The sequence below is a fragment of the Aphelocoma coerulescens genome, chromosome 5 (assembly GCF_041296385.1).
Source record: "Aphelocoma coerulescens isolate FSJ_1873_10779 chromosome 5, UR_Acoe_1.0, whole genome shotgun sequence".
Classification (NCBI taxonomy): domain Eukaryota; kingdom Metazoa; phylum Chordata; class Aves; order Passeriformes; family Corvidae; genus Aphelocoma; species Aphelocoma coerulescens.
In genome coordinates, this window is record NC_091019.1 from 23,228,491 (window position 1) to 23,251,362 (window position 22,872).

Sequence of the window (22,872 nt, forward strand, 5' to 3'; positions counted from 1 at the left end):
TGCTGCTGACCTATCATTTCAATCTATTTCTTTAATGACAGTTCTGCAGAGTCTGCTTGTTGGAGATCCTGAGAGTGGCAGTCTGAGCATAACACAAATGTCTTCCCATCTTTTCTGTTCACATTTAATGGGGGTGAGAACAAATGCCCTAAAAGACTTCACATCATCAGGCACCTGACATATCTTATGAACACTTTCAAGAGCCAGGCACAAGAGCTCAAGCACTGACTCATTTATTGCTTTGATATTAAAAACAGAGAGTCACAGAGCACAGGGGAGATAGAATCCATTCTGTGTATGGAAATTGCCTGGCTTCATGTTCTGCATGGCACTTCAGACTGAAAAAAACCCACAAATAAACAAAACAAAATAAAACAAAGGAAACAAACAAAAATAAACCCCTCATACAATCCCATGTGTCCAAGAGCTTTTCTGTGAAATCAACTATGGAGTCAAAACAATAGAAAAGCTTCCAGATATCTGTATTCCAGGCTGAGACAAGTTTGTAAATACTTCCAGAAATTGCCAACAAGCCTGCAGGGTAACATCTCTAATGCACACCTCCCTGATACGAAATGCAGAGCACCTTAACTTCTTCAGCCCTCCCCCAGTCACAACCAGCTATAAATCCTGCCCTTCACTTGTTGGAATATCTCATCATGAGGCATGCATTTTTTAGGCTGAGAAATACAAATCCACCTTGACAGAGCCAGTCAGGCATATACATAGGCTATGCTGCTGATAGGTTAGTACCAAGCACTCCTAGTGTGAGAATAACTTAGAGTGACACTAAGCAGGTAACATTTTTGCACACTAACTTGTTGCCAGTTTAGTTTATTCCAAACTCCCCACCTTTCCCCCAGAGAAACAAGCTGTATTGGCAATAGCAGTGTTTTGAAGATAACCCTGCATCTGTACTAGGTAGCCTTGCAGGCACAACTCTTCACCCCTAGCCAGCTAGTCTAAGTTACTTCCTTGCAACAGGACGAACTGAAACACACAGGCCACACTTGCAAGAGGGTCTGAGCCTGAGCTGCCTTTCCTCCAGGAGGCCATGGGTTCAGGCAGTACAGAAGGGCAGCATAAGGTGCTCTCACCACCAAGTAAGCTGGCACCAGAGAGGCTGCATCAGGAGGAACCCGCCATCAGCAGAAAAGGAGCCCTGCAAATCAGCCAGTGTAGGTTACTGGGGTGTGGAGAATCGATACTGCCCTGATGGAAGCTCCTGATACCCACATCTACCCTCATCCAGTGACTCAGAACACAAAGAGAGGAAATGTGGAGGGACAGGAATGTGCAGCACTGAGGAAGCAGGGGCATCATTTTGCTCCAGCCTGTCTGCAGCAGTTCTCACATGGCCAGGGCAGTCCTGAGTCCTACAGGTGGAGGCACATTGTTCCATGTACTCAATGCCCCTCTCCTGACAGCAATCTCAAGTGGTCCCTTTAAAAATGGCTCTCACTACTTTGGGAGCTCACTGGCACCAGCTCATTGCCAGGAACCAAAGGTGGTAACCAGGGGTGGGAACAAGCTATTTGTGGACAGTTGAGGAAATGCTGGATAGAAACAGAGGTGTTTGGTAACCTGACTGATAAAGAAGAAAGGGTGCAGATAGAGCTGGAGAAGTACTCCAGGTGGGAACAAGCTGTATAAAAAAGTCTTAAGAGGGTGAAATGTAGAAAAAATATGCCAGAGCAGAATAAAAGGACTCTATTCCCATCCCACCCTGGAATCCTGAATCCCAGTTCAGAGTAAATGAAGGGCTTCGTGTGTTGTGCTAGTGAGAGAGATCACCACGAAGCAACAGCTCAGGCTCACCCCCTGCAGTCTCCAGGAAAGGAGCTCACAGCCCTGCAGAGGTTGATGTGGCAGTCACCAGACCCACAGCTTGGCATTGAGGTGTGTTAGGTGTGGCTTTGGGTATGCACTAAAACCAACGTTGAATGGAAAGTGTCTGTCAGTACTCAGTGAAGGGAGAGAAAATTTCATGAGCCTGGGAACTACTGGAGGGGACTGACTAATTTTGGTAGTCCAAAACGGTCTGTGCTGGGAAATAACTTCCATGGCAATGCCTCTGAAGTGTGGGGGCGGAGGCGTTGCACTGAAGCCTTGAGCTGTGGGAGAGTATCACACAAAGATATGCAATGCTAGCACAGGCCAGAACTTGCCTGAGCCAGAGGGTGCCTACTCATGGCTGGTACAGTCCTCCCTGTGGCAGGCTACAGCTGCATCCCCTCTGTCAGCTGCAGCTCCAGCCATGCAGGATGCTCCCTCCTGTCCTGGAGAGCACTGGCACACCTCTGGGAGTTTTGGAGCTGCTAATAGTTGCAGGCTCTGGTGCAATGGAGACTGGCTCTGTGCGTGGTTTGCCAGCCTTCCTTGCCCAGCAGACTGTTAGCTGAGGCACGGCCACTCAACTCCAGCATAGATACAGTGTCCAGAAAAGTCCCCATCTGCTTCCCCGTGATCCTAATCCTGTCAAAGCCCATTAGAGTTTGGCATTTGTCTTGAATGCAAAATAACTTTCACTGCAGGGGAGAAATCTTCAAGTCTCTGTTCAGTTCCTGTTTCTTCTGCCTTTATTGGGCGGAATTGCTGCCTGCAATGAGAGCTACTCCACATCACAGAGAAGCTGGGTACTGGCATGCCAGGAGGGGAAAAAGGAGAATAAAACATTCACTACTCCAAAAACAGTGTGAAACACCAGCTGTCAGGTATTCCATGAGCCTAGCTTTGCCAGGTAGCTAAAATCAAGTTAATATAAGAAACAACATGGGGAAGCCAGAAATTATTTTGTTATCTTTCTTCTTGCTAGAATTCTGGGTCTGGACAGTGGCCAGCTCTCCCTTCCCCAGTACAGGGCTGTGAAGCCTGGAGACTTTCTGCTTTATCTCTGAGCTGCTCATTGCCATGTCTGCAAAGCACTAACAAGACATCTGACTGACCCAAATATATCAGTGATCACAGTTTCAGGAATGCTTAACATGCTGTAAATTGAACAGCTTGGCTGATGTTTCACCCTCTACCAATTGTCTGGTTTTAAAAAATATTGCAGCTTGTAAGCAGGACGTTTAGCCACAGGGATGGCTCAGCTAAACTCTGGCCTGTACTTCTTTCAAAGAGTGCAGTTAGGAGGCAGAGTATTTGGGGGAGGTGATGTTTTCCCAGCTATTGATCTAAGGGTGTAGTCACAGTATAGCTTGTTGATTAACTGCTTAGCTTACAAGAGGCAAGCTGTAATTGAAATTAATGTCATCCACAGCCTGGAGGTTATATTCACCTTAATACCAGGAAATGTAGTGTCCTTATCCATGGCAATGGTTCTGCTCCAGGGGGAATTCCCAGTGCAGACACTGGCAGCTGGATGCTCACTAGAAGCACAACTCACCTGAAAGAAACACAAATTCATATAAAGCAAAATACATGTCCAACCTACATATGGAATAAAATTAGTTTTTTTGCTTTCAATAATTTTCCAACAACCTAGGAGTTTTCTTAAACCTATTTCAAGCTAGAAAGTGGCAGAGAACAGAGGAAATTCTGTGTCATTTATTTGGTAAAAATACTGTTGGATAAAAGCCTCCTGCGCAGGGTAACGGTACTGTTCTCATCGACCACTGTGAATTGTAGCAGGCACCAGCTCCAAATCACACACCGGGTGTTCACCGCGCAGCTCGGGTGGTTTCAAAGGGTGAAAGTGTAAAGCGTCATCTGGCAATAAGGCTTCAGGGTCGGAACAGCACGAGACCCGAATTCTTGGGTAGCAAGAGGAATGTGTCACAGCTTGTATTGCCTCTGAGGGGAGCCGGGCTGGTCAGTATCTCTCGTTATCATTATTACCGGTGCCGGCGGTGCCGCCGGCGGCCGCAGCGCGGAGCCATGAGCGGCAGGAGGTGCTGCTGCAACACGGCCGCGGCCGCACGGAGCGGCGGGGAGGCGCCCGCCGCGCTCTGCCCGGGAATTCGAGGCAGAAGACAGGGAAAAAAGACACCGAATTCAACTTCTGCCTTTTTTTCCTTTTTTTTTTTTCCTTTTTTTTTTTTTTTTTTTTTTTTTTTGGTGTGTGTGTGTTTCGGTTGGTTTGGATTTTTTTTGTGCGGGGCGAGGTGTATGTGTTTGTATAAGTGTGAGTTCTTAAGGTGGATTAGGAGAGTTTGAATGTTTTTAACAAAATTCTGAGAAAGAACGAATTCCCTAACTCTTACACCGAAAGTAAACAAACTGTATTCCATCAAACTTGGAAGACTGGGGTGTGGCTGAAAAACTAGGAGTTGTTGTGATACCTCAAGAGAGCAAAGAGTTCAAGAGACGTGAAAGAGAATTTTTTTCTTTTGCAGTATTTAAGATTCTGCGCGCCGTGGTTTTGCTATGCTGATCCAACTCCAATAACTACTTTGGAGGATAGCCACGGCAATGATAGCAGAAGGGAGAGGTGTTTAATCTCGCTCGGCTCACAAACGTGTTCTTCCCAAGAGAGGTCGCCAGTAAAATACCGAAAAAGCAGATCTAAGCTTCTTTGCCTTGCGAAGGCAGAAAAATTGAAATGGGGAATAGAGAAATAGCTACTCTTCTAAACACCTCAAAGGGACACAACTTGAAAGAAAGGTTGGCTGTCGTTCCGTCGGGCAGGATATCCCGCAAGGTGGGTTAACCCCTCTCAAGAGAGCTAAAATGCCAGGAAAAGCTTGGTCCGCACACTCCGTAACCTGATATTGAGCACCGCGCACACCCCGGCGTGTAAGGACGCGAAGGGCACTGCCCTCCGTGCAGGCGGGCGCCCACCGGCCGCCACAGAAGGGGGAAGAAGAGGTGATGCCCCGTGAGGTCTCACTACCGCGCCTCGCCCACGGTCACTGGCGGCCCTGCCCGGCAGGGAGCCCCGGCATCACGCCGCGGTGTCCGGGCGTGTCGGGTCCGGTTCCGCTGCCGGGCGGACAGGTGTCTGTCCGGGTGTGTACCGCGCGGCGCTCGTGTTTGCAGCGATCCCTTTGTGCAACCACCTGCCGGCTCCCGGCCCCCGCGCGGCCCTGAGCGCCGGCTGGGGCTGAGGGTGGTGGAGCGGAGGGGGAGCCGCTCTGCCGCTGACCGCGGCGCGACCCCGCCGTGCTGCCGTGGGCGGGAGGCGGCGCGGCCGCGCCCGGGGCTCCGCGGCCGCCCGTGCACCGGCGCGGGGGGCGGCCCCACTGGCGTGCGCACCGCCTTCCTCTTCCCCTTCCCCCTCCCCGCTTTCCTTCCTCGGTGTGCAGGCTCCTTTGTGCTGCCCGCAGCGGCGAGGAGGAACCGGCGGGCCAAGAGCCCCCGCCGCAGCGCTCTCCCTTCCCGCTGGACGGGCGACCGGCGCGGCTCCCACGCCATCCGCGACCCTTCCGCCTCCTCGACGGGGCGCCCTGCCGTGTGTGGGACCACCGACGTCGCCGCGCGGGCCATCGCCGTTTTAAGCGGAGGGCCACGCCGGGAGACGGGGCGGGCCGGGCGCGCCCCCCCGGCTCCCCCACGTGGTGCGGTGCCCGTGTCTCCCGGCCGCCGGCGGAGCTGGGCGCACACGGCGTGGGGCAGCCGCCGGGGCTCGCCCGCTCCCGCTGCCGCTCCCCGGGCGGCAGATCCGGCCCGCGGCCATGCGCCAGCGCTGCGCTGAGCGGCCGAGCGGCGGGGCTGTACCGCCGCCGCGTCCCGCGGTAGCGGCGTGAAGCGGCGTGAGGATGAAGCGGGCGACGCGGGCCGCGCCGGGGCCCCTGCCCGTGCTGGGGCTGCTGCTGCTGGGCGCCCTGCCGGGGCTCTGGACGGTGCTGCTGCGGCGGGAGGCGGCGGCGCTGCCGGAGCCGCGCTTGCCCGCCGGGCAGCCCCCGGGGCGATGGGGCTGGGGGCGCTCCTCGGCGGTGCGGGGCGAGTCCGGCGGCGGCGGCGGGCAGAAAACTTTTCGGACGCTGCTGGCGGTGCCGGCGGCGGCGACGGACCGGGAGGAGCGGGACGGCGAGGAACAGCTCGCTGTAACCGACTCGCAGCCGCCGGCCGACACCGGCTCTCCGGTGGAGCGGGGCATCTTCTGGAGCCGTGAGCTGGAGGAGCAGGTGCCGCCGGGCTTCGCGGCGGAGGAGGCGGCGGCGTGGCTGTCGGCCGCCCGCGCAGCCCGCGTGGCCTCGCTGGAGCGGGGCGGCTGCGGGCGCAGCTCCAACCGGCTGGCGCGGCTGTCGGATGGGAGCCGCGCCTGCGTCCGCTATGGCATCAACCCGGAGCAGATCCAGGGCGAGGCGCTCTCGTATCACCTGGCCGGGGTGCTGGGCATGCAGGAGCGGCTGCCGCCCATGGCCCTCGCCCTGGTGGAAGCCCGCGGGCAGCAGTGGGAGCCGGTGCGCGAGGAGCTGCGCGGCTCGCACTGGGCCGAGGGCGCCGTGGTCAGCCTGACCCGCTGGGTGGACAATCTCACCGCCGTGGTGGCTCCCGCGCCCTGGGGCGCCGAGGCGAGCGCCGGCCGGCGGCTGCAGCCGTTGTCGGCGGGGGAGCTGGTCGGGCTGCCGCCGTCACAGCTGGTGGAGCTGGTGCAGTGGAGCGATCTGATCCTCTTCGACTACCTGACTGCCAACTTCGACCGCCTGGTCAGCAACCTCTTCAGCCTGCAGTGGGACCCACGGGTGATGCGCCGCGCCACCAGCAACCTGCTCCGCGCCCCCGACGGCGGGCTCGTCTTCATGGACAACGAGGCGGGGCTGGTGCACGGCTACCGCCTCCTCGCCATGTGGGACCCCTACAACGAGCCGCTGCTCCGCTCCGTGTGCGTGTTCCGTGAGGGCACGGCCCGCCGGGTGGCCGAGCTGCACCGTCGCCGCAGCGCTGCCGCCGAGCTGCGCCGCCGCTACCGGGCCCGGGAGCCGCTCTGGGCGCGCCTCGGCTTCCTCTCCGAGCGCCAGGCCGAGCTCCTGCAGGCCCGCGTCGACTTCGTGCACCGCCACATCGCCCACTGCCGCGCACAGGCCGCCGTGCTCTGAGGGCCCCGGCGCGGCCGCAGCGCTCCGCCTTGCCTCTGCTCCCGGGCAGCGGGACGTGCTTGCCCAGGCAGCTGCCGCGGGCCGGAGCTGACCCAGCCTGCCACCTCGGTGCCCCGTAGTCGCTGCGACTGCCGGGGCCGGGGCTGCTGGGGGTGGGGACGGCCGCCGGGAGCGGCGGGAATAATGGGCTACCTGCCTGCCGGGGCTGTCGAGAGGAGCGAGTAATTCGCTTTGTCAAGGTCTCTGAAGATGCAGAGCGCAATCGGTATAATTACGGCCCAGTTCCGCTCCAGGACTCTGCCCCCAGAGTTGGAAAAATGAGAGGGTTCAGCATCTTCAGTGCTTTCCTTAACTACCTTGGTGCACTCGCCCTTGTAGGAGACCCCATAGGAAAGCAGTCGTCTTTGTCTGGATTGGGGTCGAGGAACTTTTTTCCTTCCAACGAAGGCAGGCAGAAACATTTTTTATATATTCTTCCTTTTGCAACAGCATATTTAAGTATGAATGTTGATGTTCATAGACCAAGAACTGATTGCACAATAGGGGAGCCCCTAACTAGCAAAACTGCCCTATTTATGAAACTTGTTTCCTACCAATTTTCTTTAACGAGAGTGAACCTTTCCACTGATTGTTAAATCTTGTTGATGAGAAGTGTATAGGAAGCCCATATTCCCTTTGCTCTTAGTTTTTTTGTGGATTCATCGGGTTAAATTGTTCTGATTCTTAAGGGTTTGTTTGTAATCATCACCATCATAATTTCATCTCACCGGTAAAGTAACTGACTAATGGGTGGCACAAGAAGATCTCCCATTTTTAAAAAATACTGCTATGTGCTAAGACTTTGACACAATAGTTAAAGTGGAGGAAAAACTGTTTCATGCACTTTACTTTGACTTTTTAAAATTTTTTTTATAGAAGACCTTTTTATTTTACAAAGTCTGCCTTTTATGTACATTATATATGTTCATAAACTTTTGTGTAACATACTAAAGAAACTGATATTTCAGTAAAGTGTGTTAATGTTTTGCCTTCTTTGGCCTGGATGTTTGCCTGAGCTTTGACAGGGAAGCATGTGTCTCCTCAGTCTTTCCTGATGTTCGATGCAGGCCACCACTTTGCAGCTTCTCACTCCACTGATCAGAATGAACTTTTACTCATTCCTCTGAGGCAAGGAGGGGTAGCTTTCAAACACTACCCTTCTCTCATTCCTAGGTGTCCCTGAAAGAGGAAAAACTCTTCGAGTGCCTAAAGTAGTGTGAGCACTTCAGCTGAATAGACATTTATCTGGTTTTCAAAGGCTGAAATGAGCTGCCTCTCTCAGGGCTAACCTTGAGATAACTGAAGCAGTTAGTTTCAGCAAACTGATAGCCCACACTGGTGTGGGCTAGCTGCTGTCAGCCTTTTTGGGTGCTGGGACTGGATACCAGCCTGGTACATGTCATGTCAGCTGTTTCTGCTCCAGAGGCATGTCCAGGGATGGCAGTTGCTTTCAGTGGTGTTCATACTGTCTTCTCTTCCCATTTTGGTTATCTTTGCAATGAAGAGATTGAGGCAGAATTGAAGAATAAGAAAGCTTTTTAATCATGCTGAAATAGTTGGTGGGTTTTTTTTTCCCTACACAAGTTCTGTTTTAGGGCGAATCAGTAGCAGTGGGTGTACAAAATAAAATATTGGCATCTCTTGCTTGCTTCTTTACGTGTACCAGTATTCATAGAAGGGGCCATTGTATGGCTCGAAATAACAGCCAGAATAAGGACAAAGGATAAACTAATCCTTTTTGACCCCAAATGCCAGTATATGTCCTGCTATAATCAAACAACAGCATAATCTCTTCTACATCTGGACAGACAGCTCTTGATGAAGGCAGCAGCATGGCCCAGTGGCTGCTGTGCAAGTAGGTGCTGTTTTCGGTGTTGAGCAGTAACCCTCCCTTGAGCTCAGGGAGGGCTGTGCATTCTTACCTGCAGGAGGTCTTTGGTCTATTAATATTCATTATTTAGATTAAACATCATATACAGACAATTTTCATTGGCCATTACAGTTTTGGGGGGGGGTTGGGGGTAGCTTTTTTTAAAAGACAACAGTTTTACAAACAAAATTAATGGTTGATTAATTAGATGTGTTAGATATTGCATCTTTGTGTATGAGTATTTATTTCAAAATGTCCCAGCAGCCTCCAAGACTAGCTTTCATTCAGCTGCTGAACTGTCAAGGCTTTCTATTGAACTTGTATTTATAGTTCACTGCATTTATCTCTATGAACAATGCACAGAATCCCATGTGACATTCCCTTGTCATTTACATGATAATACACAACTTAACTGTAGTTCTTAATTCTTCTTTAGGATTGCTTTGTAACTCAAGTTACAAAAAGCAGCAGTTTCTGTCGCATTCACCTCATGAAAATATATTTAAATAATAAACTGCTGGCACACATTTTAAACCACTGTGAAGAGCAAACTGCTGTTCCACAAGCATCTAAGATTTTATTTCTGTTTAAGTACTTCTATAATTATGGCACAACTGTGGCTTTGATGGCTAATGGGAAGTAAATCTCGTTTTCAGTGTCTTTAGAGCCAGAGTGTAGATAATTACCCCTCTCAAGAAGAAACATGATTTCCTCTTTGGTGACTGGTAACTACCTCAAGTTATATATAAGTTACATGTTCAAAAATGGTGTAGTTGTAGGTTGGTGTGAAACTAGACATGCTGTGCTAGGGAAGCTGTGCCCTGGGAAATGTGTTCATTCAAAAAGGACAGACAAAACTAGCATAGATGGATGATGATATTTCACTTTGTTGCTCTATTTTATTCTTCTGGTGCAATCATCTGCTTCTGTAAAAGCTTTGAATTATCATTATATTAAGGCAAACTTACTCTTTTCTGTGTGATTTCTTTAAGGCAAGCAGTGGTTTGTAAATTAGTGGTCTCATACACTTTTTGCATGCTATTTTAGCAGAACCAAGGGATGAAACTCTGTAAAACTTGAGGTGGTATAATTTTAATGGCACTCATCTAACTCTGCTTACTTCCAGTAGAGTTTCCTTTGAGTCAGAGTAGTCAGACAGGCAAGGAAAACCATTCAGAACAGGAAGACCTGAGGACCTGAAAGTTGTGAGTAGAAATTTGTTAATAGTAGGATAGGCAGATTCTGGCTGTGCATTGCCAGCAGCTCAGCAGCACTGCCTGAGGCTCAAGGAATTGTCTGCGCAGCCCGTATCAGAATGGAGCTGTAGGGCTTTAGATGTCACTCAGCAGAACACTTAAGGATGCACTTCCCACTGCTTTTCACAGGCTTTCCATGAAGTGTGTGCTGACAAGGGAGGCTGCACTGGTGCCCTGGTCAGGTGTGGCCTCTTGTACAGATCTGAAGAGGCTGGGTGGGGGTCACAGCCCAGAGGTGGTCTGGGTCTGTCCCAAATGTGAGACAGGAGGTGCTTAACTAAGTAAAGTAGGTAGGAGACCTAGGTGCTTAACTGATAACAGAAGCTTCAGGAAAACAAAACAGAACAAAACAAAACCACCAACCAAAAAAATCCCCCAAAAACCTGTCAAAAACCAAACCAAAAAGAAACCCAATCAAAAAGAAAAAAAAAAGGAAATATATATAGAGAGGATGTATTTAAATCCCCAGTTAAAATCAGAATGACTCTCCTGATTTTTTCTTTCATTGGAATCTGAGGAGGCTTGTAGAGTTAGGGGGTTGCTGCTACTCCCAGCTTGAGTTCAGTCAGTGGGACATTACCTCCAAACACCACCACAGTGAAGGGAGGACCGGGTTCATAGTTTCTGAGAACTAAAGGGTATCAAAATTGTGCTTGCAGTGGCTACTGCACCCCCAGGGTGCACTGAACAGCAAAGCATGTGAATTCAGTGGGGTTCCCACTTGGTGAAAAAAGCAAGAATGGCATTTGCAGCACAAATCTCCTTTGCTTCTGTTTGCTTGCATCTGAAGTAATTTCCAGTATGGATTTATTTTCAGTGAGGATTTCCCTTTGAGAATTTCCTTCACAGCTTGGGAAGTTCTTCCCAGCTGCAGAGTTCCCTTACCTCTCACACAAAGCAGCTGCCCCAGGGATAGAACTGTGTTGACCTCTGGTGCCACACTTCACTGCCCTGCTGAGGCTGTGTCAGCCCATTCAAAGATTGGGGAAATAACTCAGAGCCAGTGGAAGACAGTGAAAATATAGTTAGTAACACTTTGACTCACTGGTTATACAGCATTCTCTTGACATCACCAGCATATTTTTTTGCTTTCCCTTTGAAGTTTGATGCCTTTTTTAATGTTAATAAACTTAGAATTATCTCACTGACATTACTAGGTGGTCCAGGACTGTGAGATATGAGATTATATTAAAACTTAATCCCATTTTGCGTGTTACTCCTACTTTGCAACCACAGCATGAAATTTAATCACTCCTTCAGAGCTGTGTTCCCTGGGTTAAATGTGGCAAAGCTCCCAGGAGAAGGGGCTGGGCTGCACAGTAAGCAGTGCCTGCTGGGCACCCACAGAGCTGCTGTGACTCTCAGTGACCTAGAAAACCTTTTACCTTGCTGGCTTGGGTGCTAATACAGCTCTCCCTTCTGAAGCAATGCATGCTCATCTGAGCAGAAGTTACTTCCCAACAGGAAGTATTTTATTGTGGATCAGCTGGTGTTTTAACGAACATTAGCAGTCCCACACTCAGAGACTGTTTAATCTGAGTGCACTTTGGGTATGGGGCAGGAACAAGGTGTTAAACTTGTGAAGTTTTAACACCCTCGTGTGCTGTGGCTTCCATTGCCCACTCCAGTGCTGGACGAGTTTATGGGAAAGAAGGACACACACAAGGCTGCATGAATCAGGACTGCTGCTGGGTGCAGGTGTGAAAGGAACTGTGCAAGTGAAGGGGACTGATCCCATCTGAGAGGAAACCAGTGCTGTACTGAAGGAAAAGAGTTCTGGCTGGATTATTGGAGGATGAACAACAACAATAAGACAACAAAGAGGGTCTGATGTTGCAAATGGATTGTCTGGTTTTGTGTGATTCTGCTATTCAGCCACTTCTTGTGTGGTTTGGCTTGTGGGAGTTTGTGTGTGTGGCACTTTGTCCATTTCTGCGAGAAAACAAACACAAGGGAATACTGACTGCAAAATACAGCGATTGCTGCTGCAGGGAAAATTGAGCAGACATCCTGAAGACCCAGACCCTTCCAGTTCCTATCCCAAGGAGGGATATGCAGGTAAGGGGATTTCAGGTGGAATACAAACAGAATGCAAGCTGGTTACAGGGACAATTAAGACAGGGAGATATAAATTGTACTGCCAGGATGTCACCATGCTTGTCTACCCTCTGTCACCTGGGCTTTTTCAAGTGACACACTGTCAAGCCAGTCTTTGTTGTCAGTCCAGCAGAATGTGTTTTATAAGAAGTAGTCAAAGGCATGAAAATTACAAAAAAGAAGAAAAAAGATGTTGAGGCACTTTAAAACAGGGAAATTCCATCCCAGATGCTGCGACCAAGTAGCAAACATCCTTTGATGAAATTGGATGGCTGCAGGGATAGTGTGTCTCCCACAGCCCCTTTCTGTACCTTCTGTGACAGCCTCTGAAATGGGTCATTTTTAGCCAGTCTGTGTCACAGAACAAGGAGAAAAACGTGTACCGGGAGATTTTTGGCACTCCTGGGGACCTGCCCTTTCCATGTGTAGACTGTTGACAATTAGTGATCTTGAAAGAATAGGATCATTTTCAAAATCTCTCATTAAATGTTTTTGTTATCTGGTGGATTTCAGCCTGTGTAACATTATGTATCCTCAATGATTTTTATTGCCTTCAGCATTTTACTCAACCAATTCAATATTATTTGCCAAAACTCATGAAGTACTTTCCCCCTTCCGAGTTGTGAGCAGTTCACTAAAACTCTCTTTTGCTGCCAAAAAAACCATTATATAATTTAATATCCAAGTATGTACAGTTAAGGTTTTCCCAAACTATTTGGACTAGATGATGCTGTTAGCCTTGGGGCATCCTCAGACCTTACACCTGCAGGTGTGTGATGGTGAGGATTAAGAGGTTTGGGATCAGTGTGGTTTTGTTTGAGGAGTGAGGCTGGGATGGTCTCCTTGCTGCTGCCGCTTGCTGCTCCTTATGTTCCCCAAAAGCATGTGCAGGAGTTAAAATTACAATTGGTCTGTATGGTCTGAGTTGATTTTCCTCTTTTAACTAAAATGTAGCTGAAGGGCTTTGTTCCCAATAGTATCTCCCAGAAAGCAAAAGACAGCTGTTTTAAGTGTCCATGTCCATCGTGTCCTGTCCCTCACCAACTATCCCTTCCTTAAACTCCCTCTTCCTGCCAAAAGCCTTCTCCCCTCATGGTGGGATTTTAAAAGATGCCTTGCAGTGAAGACAGGCAGGCACTTACCTCAAGTGATAGCAATGCAGTAATGCCACCCAGTAATGAGGTAAGGAAGAAGCACATTTTTTATCAGTATCTCCAGCCCCAGCACAAAAGAAGGGAGGTGTATTTCTGCATAATGTATGTTTCAGTCAGAAAAGACATAATTTTTTAATGTGCCTGTTTTGCCAGTTTCCTTTGTGTGTCCTGCTGTGGGGTAAAGGCCATTAATAAACTATGATTTCAAGCTGCTGCTGTGAATATTTTTTAGCCATACATGATTTCTTGTAGGCATCTAGAAGTCTGCTCCCAGAATTTATTTGTTTAAGTGATTGCAGTTAGTCAATTTGCTTTAGTTTGGCTGGGTCTCTATCACCCCCAAAGTTTTCAATGTCCTTTACTATATTCAAGCTAAGGGGAGCTAATTGCTTCCTTTGCTTTTTTGAAAACATGCAGGATTTGCTCATCAGAAAAAGAGTTACTTTTTATTTTTCAACGGTGCAGTTCAAAGTGAGGTGGCACAGATTATGGATGAACCTGGATGAGGATCGGAAGGATATTAATGGTATTATTTCCTTTCACACCAGCTACCCAGCAAAGCAACTGCCTTGTGGAGTTATTCCTGGTTTGATAGCCACCAGAGATCAAAATTAAACCCTCTGCTTGTGATTTGTTAAATGCAAGTAGCATGCTAAAGTATTTTCTGATTTACAGCCCTGCCGGCGTAAGAGCATGAATTTCCCTGCAGTTTGGATGCAAAAACTGCTCATGAGTATATCCACAATGAGTGTTATTTAAGATATGCTTTTAGAAACAACAAGGGGGACTGACAGTGGTGCCTCTTGCTGCTTTCTTTGCTGACTAACCCAGCAGACTGCTGGGATCCCAGCTAACCAGAGCCTGTTGTGAGAGTCAGGATGACAGGAGGTTTTAAGACCTCTAGCAAGATACATTTCAGGTTGTGCCAAAAATGAAGCCATTATCTTCTAACTCATAAAAACAATGAAGATGAGTGGTTGGAGCTGATACAGTTAAACGGATGCTCCTGGGTTGCCTTCTGTTTTTCTTTAATCACAGAATCACAGAATGAATAAGGTAGGAAGGGACCACTGGAAGTCATCTAGTCCAACCTACCTGCTCAAGCAGGGTCTCCTAGAGCATGCTACTCAGGATTGTGTCCAGACAGCTTTTGAATATCTCCAGCGAAGGAGACAGTCTTCTTTAAGGAAAAAATTATATCGTTTCCACTCCTTAGGTTTCTATTGGTGCTTCAGGTGATTAAATAAGAAATGTAATTCACTTACTAGTGAATAGTCCAGATAGTTATTTTACTCCTCCCAGTATGTTGCTCCTCCCAGTCAAGGTGCATAAACAAGGCACTTTTTGTCAATAATGAGTCTCCAGGCAGTTTCATTTCCTAGACCTTTTTCTACACAATCAGGGCAGTGCAGTAACTACCATTGGTATTCCTTGAAATGAAGCTATACCCATGCAAATAATTAAAATCAATCACGTATTTTATAAGAGACAATATTTAGGATATTTTCCTTGTGAATCTTAACAAAGAGGCTACAATTCTTTTCCTCTTTCAGACTGTCAGGTTTAGCTCCTTTATGTTGAAGGCAGAGGAGACAACTGCTTCATGTGACAACATCTATTTCCGATTAAACAGCACAGCAATCCCATCTGTCTTAGCAGTGCTTTTGGTGACACCAGGAAGGTTGTCTCTGATCAAAGAGGCACAGTAGAGGTAGGCTACTTACTGAAGTATGGATCTAAGGCTTGGCTGCTTCATGGTGATGTACTGATGCTTTGTGAGTGTATGGAGAGTTTGGGTTAGTATGTAGATCACGGATGCATATGCAGCATCAGAAATTGATGGGAATTGTGACAGCAGTGAATTCAACTGTTAGATAGGCTCTGTTTCACACTGGGAGAAGAAAACCCTCAGATCAGCCCCACCACAACCATCCCCCTTCCTCCTCCTTCACCTCCCTCTCTCTTCGGCTGAAAATAGATGTTTAAGCCACAGAGCAAGCCAAAGCAAATTCAGGCAGGATCAAAACAGGTGGCCCATGAAGCTGCAATGTCTGTGCTAACCCCAGTGTAATCCTGTGTCAGTGGACTGGCAGCTGGTGCAGAGGGTGGAGCTGGGCTCCTCCAGGAGCAGTCACCCTCTCTGCCACAGAGCCATGTCATGGCTCTGTGCTCTGGCTGGCCACATCGCCAGCTGTGCTGGGGAGCAGGAACTGGGACAGGCATAGCTCTCTTTCTACACCAGAGGGAAACCGGACACATAATCTCTAGAAGATACAAAGTGGCAAAAAACCCCCTGATGTTTCCATAAATTGGCTAATGCAAGGTATCTTCTTGCTCCAGGCTTGGTGCTTTTCCCTGCCAGGATCATCCACAGCACTTCAGCAGCTAAGGCTGCTCTTGAGACACAGTTTGACCTCAGAGGTGGGAAGCAAAAGTAGAAGGATCCATCAGGAAGAAGGGAGACATCCTGCAAGTCAAGGCTTCAGCTGTGAGCTGCTCAGCTGAAGTTTGTGGTCCTTGCCAGTGAAAAGGCTGGAATAGGGGCACTGCCAAAACATAGAGGTGGGATGGCTGCTTCTGCAAGAGGCTCAGCAGAGTCCAACCAGCAGGGAAGAACATGCTTCAGCAAACTCACCTGTTCTGATGGCATTTAAAATGCTTAAATCCATATTATCTGGAAAGAGAACTGGAGTGTACTGACTCCTCACTTTGTTCAAACTGCTCCACTCCTTCTCTTTGACATCCAGGTCATTTTTGCTGCAGTCCACACTTTGCTTCAAGTTCTCAGATGTCACTGATGTTCACATGTGCTGGTGCCTGTTATACCATACACAGGCTAGTCTTTCTGCCCCAGGGTCATGCTCCCTCCTCTTTGCTACTCTGCATCAGGAGGACCTACCCACACACATGGTGCCCCAGAAACACCAGCTAGGGCGGTGAGGAACACATGACATGCTCTTTTATGTTGAAATGCAAATAAGTGTTTTCCTCATTGTAATTTTTCAATCTGCTGTCATTTTAATGATACCCATCCATTTCTTTCAATTCCAGCAACTATCAGTATGTTCAGAGTCATCAAGAGAATTTTTTCTCAGAAAGTATACTCACTGAAAAACTTTAAAAATTATCCTGCCTGATATGAATTACTCACAAAGCTTTTTAATATTTCAGTTCTCCGTTTGCATAATAGCTGAAAAATATAGGTGTGCCGGATGGAGTCTTTTGTGCATTAGAAATTACAGAAATTTGACTTCTAACATTTCAGATGTGCATACATCTTCCTGAAATTGTTAGGAAAGGGCATATACAAGAAAAGCATTTCCAACATCTCTGAACAACTGCCAAGAATCTAAGATATAGCATGGATGCATAATAAAGAATAATATTCATGCTTAATGATAATGACATGGACCATTCAGAGACAATAAATACTGCGGTAATATTGATGATGTGCTTTGAACTTTTGCAGAGCATTTCATGATGGATTCAAAGCATTTTATGAAGATGAGTTAGGCATCACAGTGCTGTTGTGGCATGTGTCTTACTGTTCTCATGTTACAGAGAGAAAACAGCTATAGAGAAACCATGAGAGGATGTTGCATGGCACTGGCAGAGCCAGAGCACCTAACTTAGCAGGAAAGCACAGCCGGTGATGGGTTAGCTCCAGCAAATACTGCATTGAAGGCGGAAGGGAGCAAAGGCAATTCTTGCATCCGTGCAGCCAAGACTTGGGCACAGAGTTTGTCCTACCAGCCATGCTGTGCAGGCAGCAGCACTCTCTCACTTCAGTGGTGCTCTCGATGCTGCTGGATGGCAGGAGCCTTCACCATCCGCCATGGGCAGGAGGGGCCCTTGTTCGTGGCCCCTCTAGTGACCCACTTCCCCAGAGCTGGCAGCTGCCAGGCTCAGGCTGCTCATGCTGCTGCCAGGAGCCAGCAGAAAGCTCACCCCTACTGCTTGGCTTCCCCCGAACCTCTGCCCAATGCCATGTTGCTGCCCTTGATGGAGCAGAACAGCCACACTGAAGAGCTCCCCTTGTTTCCTAAGAACGCCAGGCAGGCTTCAGGAAAAAGAAAAGGTGACACAGTCCTGGAATTATAGATACAAGCCTCATCCTTGCATAATTGCATGTAAAAGAAAACTGTGACACCTTTGTCTCATATTTCTCCTAGAGTCCTTTGTGTGACACATCTTGAAGGGCAGTGATGTGAATTCAGTGGAATAACCCAACTGCAAGTACTCCTCAGTATCCAGATGAATTATTTCTCTTTCCCCCATATTTACACCAGATCTTTCCGTTCTTAATGACCACAAACGTGGCATCAATGGCTCACATGCCTACATCTGTAGGCTTCTGGGATCCTGACCCTGGAAAGATGGCTTAATGCACAGCCATCAAGTATGCTATAAAATCTGTGAGGTTTTACCCAGCAGTGCTGTATTAACTGCATGCATTTTCTGCCAAGACTGTGCTCTTTGTGCCTGCTTTTGCTAGCAGCCAGACAGAGCATCTTTGGATACACTATTAACAAGAGACCAGGCAGAAGCTCTGTGTTGGTGGAGCTGTTCAGGTCAAGCTTTTCCTCTTAATGTACTGTTCACGCAGGAGTGCCAGGCTTGCAATGTGCGGGCAGGAGCTTGCACGGTGGTTTGTCCAACGTGATGCTCTCCTCCCTCTGGGGCTGTCTCTGGGCTTCTTGTAGCAGGCAGTGCCCACACCCACCCACCACTGGCCTGACCCCATACCTGGGTTTCCTTCGCCTCAGCAGGGGGACATGCAGCCCCGCAGCACACCTGATTCCAAGTTGTTCCTGGAAGAGCAGAGCTTTAAAGCTGAAATTTGAAAATTTGTGATTGGAGGAGTCAGTGCAACACTATATATTAGCACAGGCATTTTCACTTACAGGGGGCATGGTAATGACTTGAACAGATTTGGGATTTCAGTGCCCTTTTTTCATGTGGATGTGGATAGACATTCAACTAGGAAATGGTTTTTCCACTGCCTTGCTGTTGGAGTAGGAATTTGCACTTTGTGTGGATCATAATGACTGTAAAATGAAAACCTTACAAGAAATGTATAGTTCTATGCATTTTACTCATACTCTATTTGTGTAAATAAAACCCTAGGGCAAAAGCAGAAGAAAATCAGGCCATTTTATGCTGATGACTGCCTAATTTATTCACTGTTCCCAACTTCGGAATAACTGGGTTTGAAAAAAGAACCGAAACCTTTATTAAGACAAAGTAATGAATTTAAATCACTAAACATAGGTGAGGCTTCTGTAGATCATCAGCTATCAAACACAATTTTATCACAAATGTCACCTAATATTAGCAAAAATTTCCACGGTTCAGGAACACAGGACGGACTTTCTTTTGATTTAAATCACTGCAGCTTGAAAACTGATTTTCTAGCTTTCTGCCAGTAGAAGTCAGATCAGAATCAGGTTTAGAATATTATTAGTCGAAAATATAAATGTTTGATAATGCTTGGTAGGTTTTTATGTCGTTGTTTTGTTGTGATTTTTTGTTTGTTTGTTTATGGGGGACTTTTATTTTGTTTTGGGTTTTTTTTGGTGAGGGTTTTTTTTGAGTGAGTATTGGGTGTTTTTTTCCTAAAATTACTTTTTGAGACTAACTTGTTTGAATGTTTGTCTGTTGAGAGCTGCTGATGACTCTGCATTAGACTGTGAGTACTGTCAGCTGAAACAAATCTGGAATTCATATTCTCCTCACAGAGTCTCAAGTTTTGCTCTATCAACACTTTTCTTAAGTTCACTGCATTAAGGATTCAATATGACAGGTTTGCACCTGGAGGCAAAGCCCGTTCCCTTCCCTCCCCTCCTTCCCTGAAACCCCAAGTCTTTAATTTTCCTTTGTTCAGTTTGAAATGATATGTAAAGTATGTGTTGCCATGGTTGCAAAACTGAGAGCCTATTGATCCTCCCCTTTCCAGGTAGATTTCAAGCAGAATATTTAACATCAGAGGGCACTATGGCATGGATTCCCAGACAAAGACAGATTGGGGCAGGAAGAAACTACTTGAAAATTGCAGTTCCCATAGCTCAAAAGTATCCTGGTGAAATAAAGCAACTTGTGCTCCCTGGGGAAGCTGCTGGACTTGTTCCCCATGTGCTTGCCAGCACTCCCTCTCCTCCTCCATGCGTTCCCACCATGCCAGTGACATGGTTCATTCCCATTTCCCCCCCAAACACGCTCAGATTTGAGCTGTGTCCCAGATAATAAATTTGGTGTGTATGCCACAGATGGAGTAGCAATGGTGTTTTAAATGCCGTAGGAGAGTGCTGTGAGGGTGGATGTCTGTGAGTGCTGCCAGAGGATCCACAGCTGCTGAATATCCCAGCAGGGTCAAGCTGCTCATGCAGCTAGGGCAAGCAGGTAGGGAGAGTGGAACACACTGCTACTCATGGCTCAGGGACTTCTGGAGACAACACCTCTGCTGCTATGTTTTTCTCTTGCAGCAGATGAGAGCAAGCACCTGTTTTTTATGCACAGTACACGGGGTAGTGTTGAGCGGCTGTAAGAGGCAATCATCTCACAAGAGTGTTATCATGCCAGAGAGGGACACAGTTGGGTTGTGGTATAAATAAATACATTTCCAAAGTGGTTTACTATGTTTCCCTAACTTAATTTCAACCTTATTTTTTTATACCTATTGTTTTTGCCATGGCTTCATACCCTTTCCTTTCAGGAGCAGCATACTTAACAGAACATCAATTTTCCATTGCAATTACGTTGGACTGTGGCCTCCACAGAACTCCACTAAAATTGTTTTATTTAATTTTGTCTAAAGAGTGTAGTGTTGCCTCCACAGACTTGCACCAAAATTGACTCATTTTACTTCAGATTAATTTTTTCCCCACAAGATTGCATTCTTACAGCCAGCACTTGTTCTTCGTTGCCGTAAGCACACGCTTTCATCCAGCCTGGGTCATGTGTTAAATGCCTTTTCAGAGGGGTTATACTTTTTATTGCTGGGCAAGCTCTAAGTACTCCTGGGCAGAGCACCACCAGAGCCCTGCTCAGCAGTGCCTGGTTCACAGCGGAGGAGACCAGAGGTGAGCACCAAGCTGAAATTAGCTTCTCATTCAGGCAGCTCAGTGTCTCTGTTACTGGGGCAGAGGAAGGTGAGGGCATTTGCAGAAGCACCAGGGACCATTGTTTCCCTTGTTTCCAGCAATCACCCCATTGTAGGGCCCTTGCTCCTTTGTCATTCATAAGAGCCACTGCTGCAGAAAGGCGCTTTCTTTTTTCTTTCTGAAAAGGGCTTTAATAAAGCTATTGTATTTGATCACTGGCTAAGGAAACAATAATTTAGCATAATAGAAAAAGATCATTAATGTTCAATGAACCTAACACTCTGCTCCAGTTTTTTGTTGCCCTAGAGAGATGGAGTAAACTCTTCTTCCTTAATTGAAGACTAAATAGAGTACATTTCATTTTTCATTTGCAGCACTTTTTCCAATAGGTTTGTGATGTTCGCTAATGTGTGCTGAAAGGGGTGGACTGCCTGGCAACAGCAGAGAAATTGGGTAGGAGGGTTTAGAGCACATAAAAACTCACTTGTTCTTCATCAGACAGCTCTCTAGGGCCTTTGACTTCTTTCTTGACATGCTTAATTTCTAAAGCCCCTAAGGACCGTGCCAAGGAGATGCAGTAGTCCATTACATCACAAAATAGGAACAGAGGACAGTGCTCCTGTCCCCAGATATCCCACAGCCATCTCTCCATGGGACACCTACATCCAGGGACACTGCTAAAATTGGGGTCAGGATGGCATTTTGACTGGAAATGCAATGTTGTATGAAACCAAGCAGATAAAAGCTTACAGGCATAAGCTTTGCACCACTGCAGCTCTGGATTCAAATCCAAGGCCCACTCCCAGGAAAGTGCAGCCATTGTACTTTGCACTGGAGACAGCTCAGGGCTGCCTCCATCTCTGCAAATCACTTCAAACACTTTAGCATCATCATTTGCAGTCACCTGCACTCATGTCCCCCTCCAGAGCCACAGCACAGTTCCTGTCCTGAGCGCTCCCCTCACACGTGCGAGAAGGTGCCTCTGTGTCCTTTGCCAGTATTGTTGGCTTCGAGGTTGGCTCTGGCTGCTGTGGCTGGTGTGGGAGTGAGCTCTGGCCACGTTCACCTGTGTAAGACGAGGAGGTGAAACACATGGCAGACACTGCTGTTTCAGCTCTGCCCAAGGAGCTTGCTGAATAAAACGCCTGAGCTCAGCTGTCATGAAACAAGCAACTCCACAGAAAAGCTGTGGCACAGCTAATAGCATCAGTGTAGCCTTTATTTAGTGCAATAAAAAAGGGCACCGCTAAGGACTGGTTTTCCCCTAGAGTTTTCCTTGATGGATTTTGCCATCAGAGAATGCATCATCCTCATTCCCTGATGTGCAACAGAACTAGAGGATTCAACAATCAGCAGTAAGAAGCAAACTGAAGCAAACGGGGTAGCAGTGCTGCAGCAGGATCTTACCCTAAATAAATAATAAAGGACTTAACAGTGCATGTTGCTACACTGCCTGATGTTCAGGCCAGACATCACTGACAAAAGCCATGCCAATTGCAGTGATAATTAACAACAAGATTAACGATAATTGCTTGTTCCTAAGCCACAGCAAGTCCCTGGTGATGCAGAGCGGGTTTGCTGTCCCTGAAGAGTCTCTGTGTGGGCACGACTGGGTGTCATTGCAGAACGCTGCATGTTTGGGCTCCCAGGGTGCAATTTCTGGGGGTGCCGGGCTCTGCCGGGCCATGGACTCCCCACAAACTCTACCCACGGATCCCAGCCGGCAGCATTCCTGGTGTAAGGCCTGGGGGGCCACCCTGGCCCTGCACCGCAGTGGGAGCACCAGGCATGGGGGGTCGCGGTGCCCCGTGGCCCTGAGCGAGGGGGGTCTGAGGCGGAGCGTCGGCCTGTGAGGGGGGGAAGATGTCGCCATCGATGGCAAAGGCTGCTTTCCGTGAGGGAAACAGCTGGGAGCTCCTGGCGTAACATATTTGTGCCCGTGGATCTTGATAACCATCAAAGTGATTTCCTGGATGTCTCTGCCACCCAGCCGGCCTCTCCTGAGCACCGCCAGCCCACTGCCATATCACTCCTGGAGCAGCTGAGCCTGCAGGGCTGCCCTGTCAGGCAGCAGCTTGAGGCCTGTTCCAGGAACGTGCTGGTGCAGGGTGCCCTCATAAACCCAGTAGGTACTTCTGTAATGTCTCCTGAGAAGTTGCTTGATGGCTGCTTTCCTGGAAGCCAAATAAAAGGGCAAAGCAGTGGGAGGCTGTTAAACTACTAACTAGACATGGGCAGGGAGGATATTTGGATGAAGCTCCAGGGACTGGAATTTCATTACTCAGCTGACAGTCACGTTGTTCATTAACAGACAAAACAGTAATTGGAAGAAGCTAGCACCGTCTGTGTTCTCCCATGTTCCTTCACTGCTGG

The 22,872-nt window shown here is 48.1% G+C and overlaps 1 protein-coding gene and 1 long non-coding RNA gene across 2 annotated transcripts in view; both read left to right on the plus strand.

Moving 5' to 3' along the window:
* Positions 1-5,249: 5,249 nt before the first annotated feature.
* FJX1 (four-jointed box kinase 1) lies at positions 5,250-7,994 on the plus strand. The gene has a single exon (XM_069017119.1). It carries the CDS (start codon positions 5,700-5,702, stop codon positions 6,981-6,983), a length of 1,284 nt encoding a protein of 427 aa, XP_068873220.1. The 5' UTR covers positions 5,250-5,699; the 3' UTR covers positions 6,984-7,994.
* A 3,596-nt stretch (positions 7,995-11,590) lies between these two features.
* Positions 11,591-22,872, plus strand: part of LOC138110766 (uncharacterized) — a 69,749-nt gene continuing 58,467 nt past the window's right edge. Inside the window, exon 1 of the long non-coding RNA XR_011151045.1 lies at positions 11,591-12,206. This is a non-coding gene — a long non-coding RNA (uncharacterized lncRNA). The remainder of the gene's footprint in view (positions 12,207-22,872) is intronic.

Bases quoted from the DNA above. Each gene is read 5' to 3' on its own strand.
- FJX1 (XM_069017119.1), top strand. From the start codon at position 5,700: ATGAAGCGGGCGACGCGGGCCGCGCCGGGGCCCCTGCCCGTGCTGGGG.